Source organism: Sphaeramia orbicularis, chromosome 9 (assembly GCF_902148855.1).
Source record: "Sphaeramia orbicularis chromosome 9, fSphaOr1.1, whole genome shotgun sequence".
Classification (NCBI taxonomy): Eukaryota; Metazoa; Chordata; class Actinopteri; order Kurtiformes; family Apogonidae; genus Sphaeramia; species Sphaeramia orbicularis.
Window position 1 is genome coordinate 18,370,415 of NC_043965.1, and position 18,153 is coordinate 18,388,567.

General features: G+C 37.8%; 1 protein-coding gene across 1 annotated transcript in view; it reads right to left on the bottom strand.

The window, feature by feature from the left end:
• Positions 1-18,153, bottom strand: part of LOC115425995 (metal transporter CNNM4) — a 56,293-nt gene that overhangs the window by 27,384 nt on the left and 10,756 nt on the right. Inside the window, exons 2-4 of the mRNA XM_030143904.1 lie at positions 7,899-8,042; positions 7,524-7,658; positions 3,751-3,920 (exon numbers count right to left, since the gene is read on the bottom strand). Coding sequence (XP_029999764.1) covers positions 3,751-3,920; positions 7,524-7,658; positions 7,899-8,042 — 449 coding nt within the window. The remainder of the gene's footprint in view (positions 1-3,750; positions 3,921-7,523; positions 7,659-7,898; positions 8,043-18,153) is intronic.

An 18,153-nucleotide genomic window follows, 5' to 3' on the forward strand; every position in this document is an offset into this window, starting at 1 on the left:
TATATATGTATGTATGTGAATATATATATGTATGTATGTGTGTATATATGTACATATATTTCTGTTATATAATGATTTGTTACAATGCACTGTATGGCTACACATGTGAAATCTAAATAAAAAGAAGTTCAAAAAAAAAAAAAAAGTGGTGAAATCAAGTATTATAAAATTGGTTCTGCAATGACTGATTGGTGAGTTAAAGAATTAGCAATCACCGGATCCTCTGGGCCTGTTCAGCATAGCTTTAAACAAAAATGCAAAGATTTTCACAACTTTAGCTTGTGTGTTTCATGATCTAATCCAGCTGCCACTCAAGGTAAAGTGAGTTGGACAGCAGGACCGTTTACCACACATAAACTAGTACGCATGCAAATATTGGTCTTATTTGTATTGAAGCTGAACTTGATTAACATTTCTAAACTGTCATTTCAGTTCGTCAAAATAACACTGTAACAAAATCTTCATATTCTACATCAGTCGCAGGTTTGCATCATAGCCCTGTTAGCTTAGCTCTGTTTCCAGACTGAAAACACGGTCATGGTGAAACCACAAATCACCTCTGTTTCCTGTTATTTGCAATCGTGGACAAGATGGACAGAATTGTCACAATTTAGTCTGAACCACAGATCAACAAGCAGCAGCAAATATAATAGCATAATATAATCTACTCTCATAACTGTCATAATCAACTTCAACTGTGTAAAGAAAATCCTGCAGTTTCAGCATCAAACTTCATTCTTCTACTTTAGAGCTGTGTCCAGTGGAAAACACAGTGCTGCCCCACTCAGAGACCGTTTTGAGTAGATACAGAAAAATTATACAGCTCCATTTGTAGATATAAACAGTTAGTTCATTCAAAGCAAACCAAAACACCACAATTCTTAAACACTATCATGTTCTATTTCTGCAGTTTACACACTGGATTGATAAAACATCAACTTTGAAAGGGTGTTAATTTTATGTTTCTTATTTGTATTTATGTAAGTTTTGAGTAAGACACTTAAAATATACAATGTGCATATCGTATGATTACTTTAAATAATTCTTGAGTTGAATTTACAGAACAATTACACTATTGTGCAATTGTTCAAGATAAAATTAGGTATACTGTGGTATTACATTTTGGTCGTACTGCCCATACTTATTACCTGGCAAGTCATTTTAATGGTACATGATTTGGATTAAACTTATGGATCTAACAACCTAAACCAACTATGCTTTCTATCAATGAATGATAAATCTCTGGCTTGAAAATGACATTGACAATGGTTGGCCAAAAAGCAGAAGCAACTAGGATACCACTTGTAAAACCACATGTTAAAGATGATACCAATCCTCTGTGTGTGTGCGTTCACACCAGCAAATTGATTCAGACATGTTACTAAACACCATGAAAAACCACCTAAGCAATGGGAAGTGCTTACTAATGGTCGAGATGTCTGCTGCTTTCATAATGAAATGACTGCCCGACTTCACTTCAGATATTGATTTTACTTTGCTATTTTTGCTTGTCAAAACCAACACTAAATGCTTAATAACAAGCAGTTTTTGGCTTTTGCAATGAGTATGAAATTGATAAAAAGTGTTAATTTCCAACCTTATGGTAAAGAGATAAAATAAAAAAAAATCTCACTTACTTGCAATTAGACTTAAATCCAGTTGCTGTTTGACTAATTTTCTTTTAATAGTACAGAAAGATAGTTTGCTCATGCTTGATTGCAGTAAATTCATCGTAAGTTTCCCAGTTTTAAACTTTTACAGCTTCTGTGTTCATACTTACTGAGTCTTGTAAGTGAATCCAGTTACAAAGCAATGTTATTGTTATTGAACTAATTTCAAATGTAAATGTCATTATATACACGCTTGACTGTGTTCTTCTATGAAATGTTACACACCAGTGCTAGAACAATAAAGTCATTACTGAAATGTCTGTAAACAGCCGTGACATGACAGCGGTGATGTGATGCAGAAAATATGCAAAAGATTAATATCTAAACAGGGCCATTTCCCAAAGAGACATGTTTGTCATTAAGAATAGCAAATCTTTCTTTTATGTTAATCACAATCACCTATGTAGCTTTGAACACTAGGGACACTTCAAGGAATTCAAGTTAAACTGATTGTTTTGTGGTTTTTGCAACTCGACTTATGATTAAATTCCGTTAATTAAAACATAAACAGTTTTGGGATCCCCATGAGGTCGGCGCTCCTGTACAATGCCTACCGCCATCTGTCAAACACCGCAGCTTAGAGGATCGTTCATCTATAAGACAGATCCTCTGAGCAGCTCTAAGCCCCAGATGTACTGGGAATGACCTGACAGGTGGAGAAAAAAAAGGAGGAGATGGAGATGAGGGTCAGAGGTAGAGAGTGTGTAGAAGGTCAAAGCAGACTTATAATCCAAGCTGCACAGCATTTCATCCAGGCTGAACCAGTGTGAATGTGACATTTAGAGGGAGTCTGGGGTGGGATGTGTTCATTACACAGACTAAGAGCACTGCTTTATTTATGTTCCTGCTTTTTAAAGTGACTCAATATAAAACCAAATGTTACAGAGGTCAAAGAGGTCACCACTGGCAGACACTAAAGCTCTTTTTCATAACTTTTTCATAAATCCTACATCTCTTGAATTTCATTATCTTAATTCATTTATTAACCTGAAAACTACTAACAGTACTATAAAAGATAAAGGTATTAAAAAAATATTGCACTTAAGAGGCTTAAACCTAAAAAAAAAAAAAAAGGCATTTCATTTTCGTAACTCACTTTTAAAAAGGACAAAACAATTATTAAACTATTTGTTATCTCATTTTCTGACAGTTACTTCAGAGATTAATCATTCAATAGTAGTAGCAGTAATAGTCCTTCTCAGTTTTTTGTCAGTCACACTGGAAACACAATTAGCTTTTGAGCTAAAATACTAAAGCTTTAACTAAAATTAAGTCCGATTCATATCTTCATCTTTACTGCAAGACATGAGAAAAAGTGGTTAAAAATGAGTCTCTACACTAAAGCCAGTACAGACCAAAGAAAACCCCAAAGTGTTCTCTTAAAACCAATAAATATTGATTCATTTCATTATAGAATATGTCTATCATTTTCAAATTTAATAAAATAAAATAAAATAAAATAAATAGATTTGACAGCAAAATGGAAAAAGTGTCCTTAAAATTCCCTGAGCTGACAGAAACTAAGAGTTTGGTTATTGTTTAAAACCCAACGATATGCAGTTCTTTTTCAGAATATCCAAAAATCTGCAGGTCATTAGTGGCTCTCAGCCTCATTTCACACTTGGAATATGACTAGAATGACTAATACTTAGAATAATTATTGATTATTTATTGTGAACGTCTATTAAAAATTCATTTTATGGTAGATTATAGATAGATATAGTTTAGAGATTATTTATAATATAATATTCAGACACTGGAGACAAAAAAGAGGGGAAAATAAGGACAGATGAATCATAAAGCTTTATGCTGGGGATATATGAGAGCTGGTTTGAGATAAAATTAGATATTTTGTTTGTTTGCACAAGTGTTGCTTGTTTGCTGGGAGGATGTATATCTGTGAGGATGTTCTATATGTGAAGACAAATACAAGTCTAGACTGTTCTATATCCACTTCTGTAGGTCAGAAAGCAGAGGAAGCAGATTTTACCAATAAAACATCTTCAAGAGCAACCTGCACAAACACGACTTGTGTCTTCCTTCCCCCCATCTACCCCTCCCATCACTAATCAGTGCGTACCTGCAGGATGAGTACAAAATAGTCGACAGGCTTGCCCCGCTGGTAGACGTAATGGTGATGCGAGCGCTTGTCGCTCTCGTTGAACTTGATCTCCTGGATCACGTCGGGATGACGCAGAATTCGGAGTAGCACCTTATCTGAGATCTGCGATGGATGGAACAAACTCACTTCTGCAGGAAGACACAGAAGAACCAATTATTTTAGTTCAAACAGACGTTTATGTACGATTCTTTTATAGCCATGAAGACAAAAACACTGAGTTAAAGGGTTAGGGTTACTTCAGCTTCTGTACTGCTATTATGGACACAAATTAAACATTTACGTGCTGGGTGTGCCAGGTACAGATGTTCATTGGTACATGAGCTGTAATGACAGTTACATAAAGCACCTTATGTCCTCAGGAGGAATGGTTTTGATAGATGACTCTATTTTGGGTCTGGTTCCTTTTAAGAAAAACCTGTTTAACAGATCTGTCCTCAAATCTTTTATTACTCTGTTTTACCAGCAAAGAACAACAAAGAAAGCCTTTGGACATCAGCTTGTCATTTAAGTGTCACTTTAATGAGTTAAACTAAAAAATGTCACCATGAGATCAGCAGTTTTTAGTTTTTTTTAGTTAGCTTTGGCTGATGTCTGGTCACTGTGCTCACCGCTGCCTGTACTTTAAACATGATCTGTGAGGTAAAGAAGGTACCTCTCTGTGATCGTGGACTGTCTGTTTTTATAGTTCAACTGAATGATCCTTTTTCTAGTTAAGCCTCCATGTGTCTCATAATCTGAATCTTGAACTGATCAGCTGTCAACTGTTGTGAAAAAGGCCACAGCTGTTTCTGCAATGTGTCACGTGTATTAAACATCCTCTATGCATCTCTAGTTACTCTGTAAATACCAAAAGAAAACCTTTTTAGACTCGACATCTTATTTGGATGGATCTGGATTAGAGAACACTGAAAGCTAGAATCACAATCAACTAAATACTGGACTTCTTTCCTAACTTGAGGCCTGAATAATTAAATAAAAATTAATGCAGTAATGATTATTTGTAATGATAACATGGGGCACACAGATTATTTACGTATTAGACAGATAGCCTTTTCAAAACCTTATGAAATGTTAATCTCCTTCCTTCTGGACAATAAACAGTCTTAATCCTGACAAATACATTGCTTTGAAAATATTTATTTCCCCAGTGTGCAAGAACTACAAACTGCTTCACATTTTAATATGGCTCCTCATGAAATTGGAAAAGATGCAATACTTGGAATTAAAGTCACTCTAAATATAACATCAGTATCTGCTTCTCAACACAAAGAGACAAATCTCAACTCTGAAGTTTGATAACCTGCAGGATCGTATTTATTTTACTCATATTTGCAGTCTTACTTAGGCTTTTTTGTGTACTGTTTTTTGTTTGACCGCTGTAATTAATATGTGTGTGAATATGATGTGGCTGAATGAAAGAGTTTTATCATTCATTAATGTCACTTCTGAGATGCACTTTGTTTGCATGTATTTCCCAACTGTTGTGGGGCAGGTTGCTGCAATCACAGCTCAGCCTAAGTGCCTTCGTCCCCACCCATAACAGAGAACAAAGAAACAGTCCACACTGCAAACAAACCCCTATGAACTGCACAGTGAGAGGTGAGGCATATATGACCAGGGCTGAATGTCAAACAAATTTCTTTTCACTGTGGTTTATACAGTTTATGTCAGCAGAGTTCACCAGGTTCATGTAAAAAAGAGAAAATTATGATCAATGACTTTTTATAACTCGAATACATTTTTTTCTTCCTGTTTTTTTTTTGCTCAGAAAAAACTGATGCTGTTGCAATGCATGTGATTGCTAAAGCCTCTATGATGCCCTTATGGTTTTATGTAAATTATTGATATACAATGTCTGAAAAATATCCATGATCAGCTGTATTGAACATTAGGAAAACAGTTCCCTCCTGTACTGTAATGCATGTTTACTAAAATCTGAGAGGAAATACAACTCCTGAGTGATGAATCTAATCTACTGAGAAAAACAAAAGAAACATCGCTGAAAAACAAAACAGAACCAGCAGAGAGACATGCCTCTACAGTGGTGCAGGAAACATGCACTTCTCCAGCATGTCTATGATTCACAGAAGTGCTACGTCATGCTAACAGTGGCTAACAGCTCGCTAACTGCCTCTGGCAGGGTGTATCAGCTTGCTAAGCAGGCAGATTGCAACACGTTCTCGTTTGCAGCAGTGTTGAGGTATCACATCCAGCTGGCCATAGTCCAGGGTCTTCTTGTGTCTGTAAGCACGGGCACATATGCTGCTTATGTCTGAAATAGGTTCTCTAAGTATATAAACTAAAGTTATCCTGCCTGCATGCTAGAACCTGCCTCTGCTGTCGGGATGACAGACAGACATCACACCCAGAGGATCATGTGCTTGCATAATGTAGACATACAGATGGGCGATAAAGTAAAGGGAAAAACAACATTAAGACGTCAGATCATCATGTGACACACACCTGGACAGCTCCCTGAATTTGACTTTGTGGAGAGATGAACACCATTCTACCAAAAGATATTCCCTCATGGGGTTGCATGAAGGAGGCTGTTTAACACACTGGTTGAAAATCTCCCAAAGGAATCCAGTCGGGTTGAGATCTAGTGACTGTGAGGTCATAACATATGATTCACATCATTTTCATCAAACTATTTAGTGCTCTATGAATGGGGCCCATTGTAATTCTGGAAGAAACTACTTCCATCAGGTTTCTCCCTTCATCTGTGGCCATGTATATGTTCACATGCACAGTTTGTTTACTGGATAAAACGGTCTTCTGACTGTAAAGTATGTCAGTCATTAGGAGAGTGTTTACAGTTCTCAGTGATGGACATTACAGTCACTAGTCTTTGCTACATTACACATATCATTGAAATATGTAAGTTTACTCTGTGAAACAGCTCATTTCATGTAGTCACCTGATAGTGGTGTGATATCCATCTTTACTAATAGTATTTGAGGCTATTTCACTGGAAGGAAGTGACACATCTCAAATATATGTCACTAAATGTAATATGAACACATCTTTAGTACATTACCTCATTTGTAAAAAAGATGTCTATGTGAGTAATATCAGATGTATTTTCATGACCAGTGACGCAATGTTTTAGTGTTTATCAGGGTGCTTGCTCTTTATCCAAATAAAAAATTCCAGACTTTTTCAAAACTGCTATATTTTATATGCTTTCCTCGTGTATTTCTTATCTTGTAAAATTATATGCCTTTTACCATACTCCAAATTCAACAATGGGAGAAACTGTTTTCCATACTTTTTAAGACTTTCACTCAAAATGCTAGACTTTTCAAGGTCTGGAAAACAGCGTTCCAAAATTCCATACTTTTAAGACTTTCATGACCTGTCCAAGCACCCTGTTTATGGAAGGAATGATATCACTTTAAAAAACAGCATCTACCTGTGTCTTTTTATCTGACCTACTGATGTTACCCCAGTAGTAAATCAGCATTTAACATTCTTCCGAAACTGATTGATTGTGCATTAAACCACTTCTCATTTAGTCATTTGGTTGACGTTTGAGTGTATTACAGTGTGCGACCTGTAGATGTGCAAGATTCAGATGAAGCTCAGCTAAGCAACCAAAGTGAAATACTGAGTAACCAATTATTTCCATGCTTAGGTAAAGTGCCATCATTAGTTTTTCAGTTAGTAGGTGAACGCAGTTTTTTGGTAATGTAGTCTTATTAATACTGCAATGAGTGATTTGTTCCCACCTGTTGCCAGGAAGCGATGAGCAGCCAGAAGAAGCTGAGGAGAGATCTTGACTTTAGATTCACTCTCATGTTTGAATGCAGAGAAGTCTCTCTTATTCTTATTGGGTGCCACTTTTTTCCTGGTGCGATTATCAGCTGAAAATAAACACAAAGCAATGGTATTCATTATAAACTGCGCACTTAAATAGTAAAAAAAAGTTGGTCACTGTAATGAAAGCATGGTGCACAGTGATTTACAGCAGAATTTTTAGGGCTCAATCTTTAGATATGTACCAGAGTCAACCTGAAAATACTCATAACACGTAATGAGGCAAACAGTGAAATCTGCAATGACATCAAACAACACGATAAGGATAAAAACATGATTTAACTCACTGTAAAGGTCTGATTCATCCAGAATCTCTGATTTGATTATCTCTTCAATCACGTCTTCAAGGGTGACTAAACCCAACACTTCGTAGAAGGGGTCGCCCTCCCCTTCATTGTTCACCTTCTGGACAATGGCCAGATGGGATTTGCCTGAGTGAAACAAAAACACAACATTAGCAACATTTTAGTGGATCAGTCAGTTTTCTCCTTGGTATCTTTCAATCAGCTCTGATCGTTCTACACTATGGGGACCTGCAAATTACAACTACCAAAGTTTCAACACTTTGCAGTGTGCATGAATGCACTGAGCACAAGGTTTATGTGATGCATGAAACTTGGTGAAATAATGTCAAGTTAAACGATAACTGCAAGTCAGGGCATGCAGCAGATACAGGTGGGAAAGTTAAACAGAGCATGTTTCAAATAGCGTATATTAACTGTTAAATCAATTATGAAAATGTTGGTAACCACACAGACACAGCACTGAGGGGCATTAGCAAATGTTTTCCAAAACTTAACGACTAATAAATAATACCTTGAAGAGGAGTGGAAATTTTGAATTTCAAAGATGCACAGCAGGCTAATGTCTGTTTATATCATTACTTGTAAAGCACTACAAGCCTAATATTTATGTAGTGTGAAGGCTCACACAGATACAGGTATTGGAAATGTTAGCCTATCTAGTAAATGTAAGGATTATATATAGTTGTAGCCTGATTTTAAAGCATGTTCTAAAAAAGTCTGATTCCTTGTATTTTTTGATGAAAAAGTAGTTGTGCTGTAACATAACTTAAAGATGAGGATACAATTCATTGAGATATGTTAAAGATCACCATGGTGAATCATAACTAAATTGACCTGTGAGGCCAGTGTGGATTAACTCCTCTAACACTGATTGGTGGTTACTAGTCATGAGTATTTGATGTTGTTGAAACAGATATAGGAAAATGGACAATATCAAGACACATTCACTTTTGATTCTCAAACACACTGGACTGGTTATTTAATTAATATTTTGCATGCAAAGATTTGAGGTAGAAAGTGGTTTTGTGCTTCTCTTCATAACATCAACTGAAGAATCACACTAGTTTTCCAAAAACTGGACAAAAAACTTGCTCCTTATTAGTTGCTTACAGTATCACAATATATTGATTCATAGTAGTTTGTGTACTGATTGTTGAATTGTCATAATCACCCTGTTCTTTGGTCAAAACCACATGTCAAAGGACATGGACACATCAACGTACAATCCACACTCATATCCGATAACAGCCCTGTCCGAACATTAACTCATCTGGCCACTCCCTTTGCTCGCACCACAAACAGCCTGTTAATGTGTACAGGTTGTTACAGTCAGGGCCGGGTCTGGACTTTGGCCACTTTGTAACTGTACTACACAAAAACACAGGCGGCCAAGCTCTTCACATGGCACATGCTTCAAAGTGCAGATGGACACTGGCCGGCTGCAGTGGCGAGTGGCGCCTTGGCTCTGGTGATGCTCTGAATTATTAATGATGCTGCCAAAATGAAGCACTCAGCGAGAAACCCCCCCCCCGTCAAACAAACAATCTGCACAGGAGGGGAGACACATACACTACTGGTCTAAATGATCACAGACAAGTGAGCCCAACTGCTCTTTCTCTCACACACAAATAACCATTAACAGATTGAATTTGAGTAGAACAGGCGAGGATGAGTAAGATGATTTGATTCCTAAATATAGAGAAAAATGTCTTCACTGTCAGGCAGAAAAGAATCTGAAAAAACAACTGTGGTACTACGAAGACACATTTACATCTCCTCGAATCACCAGCCAACGTGTTACAATGAAGGATGAAATGAGAGAGAGAGGAGGCGGACCGAGGACAACCAATAAACAGGCTGCCTTTGTTTCCAAAAAGAGAGCAGCAGATCAATGGGATTTACAAAGAGATCAAATGACCAGCAATTAAATGAAGACCGAAGCCTAGAAGGGTTTTGTTATTGTGTGTGTGTCCTTGATGTGTGCCTGTGGGCCCACGCAAAGTGGCTGCTGCTGGTACAATGACACCAACACAGGACAGGTGGACGACGTACTGGATATTTAGACTGGGAGCAGGAGTCTGGAGAGACACAAGAACGACTGGACACTCTTTGTTTATTTAAAGTGATTCTTACACATTTTATTGTATGCTTTTTAGAAACAACTTGGGATTTTGCTGAACTTGAAGTGGCTGTTAAATACAGAAATTTTACTATTCATTCCTTTTTAAATAGTTCCATGTAGACTATGTGGCAATAAAACACTCCATCAGCGTTGCATGTAACAGTCATGTGAACATACTGTGTTTAAGGACATCAAAAAAAGAATAAAATACTGTTATATATGATGCATATAGACATATAATAAAATGCTCTTCTAATGGTACTGCTGCACCTAAGAGGTCTTCAGGTCTGTGGGAGTTTTCAGTTCTCTTGGAGCTCACCTTAAGATGCTCATGTTACTGTTTGACAGGTGTAGTACCTAGGACAAACTCCACTCCTGCTACTTTCCCTGAGGCAAAAGCACTTAAACTTCATACATCATGTGATCATGTTGCACGTTGCATGTTTTTTACTATCCCAGATATAAAAATTTAATTCATTCTCTAATTCCTGTGTATTTTTGTAACGTTCTAGATCATAATGTAATTGCAATGCACAACAACTCAAAAAAAACAAATGCATGACTTGAAGAATCTCTGTTAACTGAAGGGTCTTTGATGATTGAACTTAAGTGACTTTCTGCGAGGTAGTCCTAATACTACTATGACAATATGGGCAACATGGAAGACCATGCAAACTCAATGAAGAAAGGCGCTGATCAAAATCAAATCTTGCTGGTAGGAAACAGACAATCGGGTCTGAGCATCTCCAAAACTGTCTTATTTGGAGTCTTATTGGGTCTTCTCGGTCTGTGGTGGTTTATACTGACCAAAAGTGGTCTAATGAAGAACAACCCAATCTCAGTCCAATTGAACATCTATGGGATGTCACTGGCAAACAAATCAGATCTATGGAGGCCCCATATTGCAACTTGCAGCAGTTAAAGTATCGTATTTTGAACATACCACAACACACTTTCAGAGGTCTGTAGAGTCTAGGCCTCAAGTCAGGGCTGTTTTGGCAACAAATAAAGGACAGACACAATATTAGACAGGTGGTAATAAAGTTATGTTCTCACAGTTGCTCAGTTGTTTGAGATCTGATTGTCCTTCAGACAGGTACCAACCACTAGACCAGGAACTTCCAACAAGACCTGTAGTTTTAGAAATGCTCTAGCCCAGTCACTTAGAAATTACAAATTGGCCTTTGAGGATCGTTATGTTGTCCATTTTTCTGCTTCCAACACATCACTTCTAAGGAATAAATGTTAAGCTGCCATCTGATAGATCCCAGACAATGAAAGGTGACATTGTAATGAGATAATCAACCTTATTACCACTTCATCGGTCAGTGGTCATTATGTTATGGCTTATCATTGGCGATCATTGGATTTCAATACATGACACAAATGAAACCGCCCACCACATTACTACCTCCCACAGTCCTGCTGGGTGAGTAATAATGTAATATTAAAGAAGATTACCAATTTTCATGAGCCATTTGAAGTGTGATGGAGGATATTAGTCAACAGGGTCCCACGGTAAGAACGCCCCTGAGTACATTTATTAGCCGCTTACTGTTCATTCCACACCAGATCACTGTAGCAACGGAAATAAAGACATCATGTCATGGAAAAGGCACTCTGTGTGTGTGTGTGTGTGTGTGTGTGTGTGCGTGTGTGTGACCTCCCCCTGTGGTGCTGAGTCAATATTTCAGAGGAAGTTCAAGCCCATGGGACATACTTACCCCCAGTTACTGGAGAGTCACTTGAAAGTCTATTGACTCCTATTTCAAGCACAAAAAACACACACACACACAGACAGTGTTCAGTGAAGTTCAGCCAAGTACCGGCTGCTTGGTGCTTCCAGTGTCTGACCTGTGTCAGCTGAAACTACAATTAAAACAACACAAAGTCATCCTGCTCCTGTCTGTGCGTGTGAAGCTGCTGATTTTCAGGCCAGACAAAAAACACTAGACATATGTGGCCACATCAGTGCAGCACGACCACCCGAGGCACAAATACACAGCTGTCACTTCTTGAACTCCCAATGTGACATGACACTGGAGTGTTTTTTGGTGAAATCCTCTGCCTTCACTTAAACAAGCTGTGAGCTGAGGTGACAGTGATGCCCTCGGCACTGCTTGACTTTGGAGAAAGCCAGACTGGTCACCTCTGATGTCATTTATGACGACTCGCCTTAAAGAGTAGAATTTTGGGCTCAAGTATTTTCATCATTCATTTGGTTCTTGTTCTGTTTTTTTTTTTTTGAACTTGTGAACAAATTCTGTGAAGGTGAAAAAACATTTCCAATTCCAAATAAAATCCCAGAGTTGTTTGAGTTTTCCACACAATAAAAAGAACATGATCCAAGCTTGTCTTTGAGACCAAAAAGAATTTAGACCAATACATTTACTCACCCTAATCACTTGAAAAATGGACTGTGCAATAAGTGGTTTTCTCCCTCAGCAATAAAGTATTTCACAATGTCTGCACGTTCAAGTGAACATCAAAATCCAAACATGATCAATTGCAGGCACTTCTGACTCATACAAACTCCAAAAACGATAAAAAATAAATGATTTTTACTGCATTTCACCCAGTTTGATTTTTTTAAGTTACATATTGTTCTATTATCATCAATACAACACAAACAAGTGGTTAATAAAATAATGAATTTAACTGTTTACCAGAGTGAACCAGTATGAGTCTGAGAGTTTGTCAAAATATTTAGGTTGAAACTTAACATTCCCAGTAATAAGAAGATGACTCAGCTCTGATTAGTCATAAAAGTTATATAAGAAAGAAAAGCCTCAGAAAACTACATGAGAACGCAGAAGAATGGTTTTCCAAAACAGGAACAGAGAGTCGCACTGACCTTTGTCACAAACACCAGACTCTGCTGATCTGTGGCTTCTGCTTCTTTAAACGAACACGCATATGACATTAACAAACGTAGGAACAATAAAACATCTCTGCTGTCAGTTTCACACGAGGTAGTGGTTTCCACATTGGGCAGTATATTCCATATAGAGCTATAGAGATATGACCAAAATATTAAATCTTCATTGTTTCAGTGCCTTGGATGATTCAGTTTTAATTAATTTTATTCTGTGACAAAAGATGATTCAATAACATCTTTTTTACTACTCTAAGCCATATATAACTGGAGAAACATACTCACAAAGAGTGCAGAGTAACAAGCAAATCACATTTTGCATTTTTGTTGAGGAAGAAATACCTCTTCAGGGAATATATTAATAATTTTCATGATTTTCAGAAAGCAATAACTATTATACAGACACGTATGTACACAAAATTGCACACACACACACACACACACACACACACACAGATGCATCCTCCCACACACATATGCACACAAACCGAAAAGATAACAACAGCATACAACCACCAGGGGTAATTTAACATTTCAGCAATGCCATCAATGTTGTCTTTGTCTTGTTTTGTCATGGTGCAAAAACTAATTCATCCATTTATTTGCCTTGAGAGGGTCACAGGGATGTTGGAGCCTATCCCAGCTACCAATGGGTGAAGGTGGGGTACACCCTGGACATGTCACCAGTTCATACTGCAAAAACTCAATTAATCAAATTAATTAAATGTATTGTTCAGCTCTATCTGTTTTATTTGTTTGACAGTATTAAGTTTGTTTCATATATCAGAATCAGAATAGCCTTTATTGTCATTGTGTGTGCAATGAAATTAGGAGTGCTACTACAGTCAGTGCAACAATGAATAAAAATAACAATAGAGTGGATATAGAATTACAAAAAAATAAAAAGTAAAATAAGGAAATAGAATATGCAATGTTACAAAAAGCAAAATAAGAATGGAAGTAAAAGTAGAATAAAATAAAAACAGACAAAATATAAATAGACAATATTAACAGCATATCTATAGACAAATCTATAAAAATAGTGCATTTGTGTTTGAATAAATATTGAATAAATATTGTACTGTTATTGCAATAATGCAGAGGGTTGTTGCCCACAGCAGGTGGGGTATTTCTCTGCCCTCTGGCTCTCCCATCAGCGGCCTGACTGTTGACATGAAACATTGGTGACAAAAGGACGAAGGGGTGGGTGATGAGTCTGTATGGGAAAGGAATGCCACGCGCATACCGCCCACGCACAAACACAACCGGACGCCCACATATCAGCAGCACTGACCACAGCCGCCAAATGCAAAACATGCACACTGTGAAGAGACCAGACAAAGATGCACGGCTGCAAATACGCCCATGCACACACACGCACAAAGCCATGTTACATGGGATGGCTCAAGTTTTTAAAGCTGTTTGTCCACCTAAAAATGGAGCCCCATACTGGCTAAATGCATTGAGGCTGAGATTTTAAGCTGTTCGTTGTTTTAAGGTCATTACTGTTCTGGAAAACAAAAATACATTACTGCCTGTGGCATTTTAGGCTGTTTTTATTCTTACTGTAGGACTGTGTCAACAAGCACTCAAGAGGCTGCACTGCCATGGATGAGCCGTTGAAGGTCAATGATAATATATGACATGCATACAATGCTTGGAAGCTACAAGGCAGAATTAGCACAGCCTTACCTAGGTATGTTCTTGTCTTTTGTTCTATTTTATACAATTGTGCAGCAACAAAAAAAAAAATAATGAAATCAGGGTGAACTTCTGTATGCACAAAGATATAGTGGAGGTAAAAAGGCTGAAATACTCCTTTATTATTGATCTGGGAATTAGCACTAATGGTGGGTCTGATTCTCTGACTATCTGATACTGTCTGACTCAAATCATTTAAGGTTTCTAATTATTCATTTAGGCTAAGATCCTATATGATATATAGGAGAGTTTGTGTCTAATACCAAGTGTTACACAGAAAAAAAATCCAATGATTGATTAATCATGTCAGCATTTCTTCAAGGCAAACAAGGTAAAACTCTGCAGGTCTCAGTTCATTAGTTGCACAGATGCATTTATTTGTTGGTTTTGGACTATTTTACCGCTTTCATTATACATATTTTTCTTATATTAGAATTAATTAATTGTCAAATTAGTCTGCCGATTAATTTTGGAATGCACTGTTGAATCTCAGATTGTCTATGATATATTTCCATTATATTTTACCTTTTACACTTATTGCCATTTGTATTTCACTGTTGCATTTTCATTATTTATTCTAGTTTCATGCTTATTTCTCAGAATGTGAACACGGTTCCTGTAACAGAATAATTTCCTGTCAAGGTTGATAGTGTATCTAATCTAAATAATCCTTGTGCTAAATTTTATATTCAATAATGTGTTGGTTTTTTTGTTTTTACAATACTGATTCATTAAAAAAACAATCACATATTTTTGATCCTCAGCCCTAGTATCAATAAATAAATCCATAGTCATCTGTTGCAGAAACTAAATTTCTTCCAGCCTGAGCCAAAGAGTTTTTGTCATGACATAAATCTCACTACTGTGTTTATATCAGGCAGTGTATTATGTAATGTGATGTTTAGCTTCAATGAAATAGTAACGACAGCTGTGCGTCTGTGTTTGGGACATCAAGTCATTTCTGCTGAGCTGCCTTTTCTTCATGCTGACTGATATCATTATGGCATGGAGTTTGGAAGTGCTGATGTGACACGTAGGTACACACGCACAAACACACAAAACATATGCCAAGTTGGAATAAAGAGGGCTATTGCCGCACTGTCAGCACTTCAAGTGACGTCGACAGAACAGGAAAAGAGCGAAAAGCAGTAGGCGACTGATAAGAACAAAGAGAGAAAAATGACTGGGACAGATTTCAGGCTTGTGAATTAATGTCTTATAATTTCAGGACAAATATGCTCAACATTCTTTCCAAGAGGAGAAACATTGTTGATATTAAGTGAAGTTATGTAACTTTATAGTTTGTTTGATGTAGTCAGAATCTGTAGATTGGTCAGCAGACTGCTGAGCTCTGATTTTTTTTATATAATGAATCAAACAGCATTGGTTACAAGTTTTTGGGTCAGGATGAAGAAAATAAACAACAGCATATAAGGTCCTACATGCCTGCCCATACTGTCTTCTTCTCAAACTGGCTTGTAAGCAGCTACATATTTCTTCCATACCCATCCCTGTCTGTAAAGTATTGCTTGTCTGGATAAACTGGGTAATATTGGTCAGTCTGGGAGTAAGCGCTATTTTCCAAGGAGGAACTTGGTTCTTTAGTGATTGTCTTCCCAGTATATTTATATTTATATTTATATAGTTTACTTGCCATTTGCAAAACACATTAAAACAACTTTTATCAAGTAGAAGAGCATCTCACTGAGAATGTTTTAGCAGTTACTGGTGCCCAAAAGCATGGTTTTAAAACAAATTTCTGCAGAGCACACTTTCCTATTTCCTGTTCCCTTACCGGCTCGCTAGCACCCTCCAAACTGGGCGGTATTGGGGTTACCTGCTCTGTATTTCATTTGGGACTGAAGCAAGACAAACCTCCTCTGTGTGGTTGTTTGGTTTCAAGTAAAATATACCAACCAGCCATAACATTCTGACCACTCACAGGAGACGTGGAAATAATATCCATTATTTCATTATAACCTTTCACTGGGTTGGAACTATTAGGCACAAAGTGAACATTTAGTCCTTGAAGCTAATGTATTGGAAGCAACAAACTGAGTAATGGAAGGAAGTGAGTGACTTTGACCAGGTCGATATTGTAACGGTGATGACTGGGTCAGAGCATCTCCACAATTGGTATTCCTGGTCTGCAGTGGCTAGTATCGACCAAAAATGCACCAAGGAAGGACATCCCAAGCTCAGGACCATTAAACATCTGTGGGAGGTTCTGGACAAATAAATCTGATCCATGAAGATCCCACCTCTCTACTTCCAGGACTTCAGGGATCTGTTGCTAATGTTTTGGTTCCGATACCAGCTCACCTTCAGAGGTCTGGAGGAACCAAGGCCTCGGGTCAGAGATTATTTGTGGAAAAAGGGGAACCTACACAACACTAGAAAGCTGGTAATAATGTTCCACTCCTATAGATGCTCAGTTGGTTCAGATCCAGTTGTTCTTTAAATACTTTTGGTAGGTATGAAACTACTTTACACTGGGAATGAGTAACTACATCTGGAGATGCTCTGACCCAGAGATCTGACCATCACAGTTTCTCCCCTGTCAAAGTTACTAAGGTCCCTACTCTTTCCAATTTTGCCATTTCCAACAAATTAACTTCTAGGGCTACATGTTCACTTGCTGCCTAATATATGCCACCCACTGACAGGCCCCATTGGAATGAGATAATCAGAACTAATACCACTTTGCCTGTCAGTGGTCATGTTATGGCTGATAAGTGTAGACCACACGTGTCAAACTCCAGGCCATGAATTAATTATCTCTGGCCCGCATGATAATATCTCATTGCTATTACAGCTGAAACGCCAGTAAATTGTATGCACTACCATAATACTACAAGTCCCACAATGCACTGCCAGTGCGTTGACACATCCCTCATGGCCCAACAAGCAAGATTCTGCACCTCACTCCCTCATCAGCAGACTTACAGAGCTACTCACCTGTCAACTTTCAACTACCACTCTCCCAAAAAAATGGCTAAACAAAAACTGGATTTTGAAAACAGGGGTTTTCAAGGCAGGTGGGAGTTCGCAGATGTAAAAGGCAAAGCTGTGTGTCTTCTGTGCGGAGACAGTGTGGATCTAATGAAAGAGTACAATGTAAGAAGACACTATAAAACAAAGCACTACAACAGATACAAGCATCTGAACACAAAACAAAGGCTCCAGAAGGCAGAAGAATTTATAAAAAGTCTGGTGTCACAGCAGGCTTTGTTTACAAAAGCCAAATCACAAAGTGAGGCTGCTATTAAGGCCAGTTGTATTGTGGCAGCAGAGGCTGCAAAATCAACCCAGCCCTTTACCGAGGGAGAATTTGTCAAAAACAGCATGATAAAAGTTTGCAACACCATGTGCCCAGACAAAAGGAAATGGGAAAGACACAACAGAGCTCCGAGACAAAAAAAAAAACAGCTGCTGTGTGAAGTGGTGTTTTTGTGAGACATGATGAGCCACCTTAATGCACTCAACCTGCAGCTTCAGGGGTGGGGCTGTCACCATTGACATGCATGCTACAGGGAGGG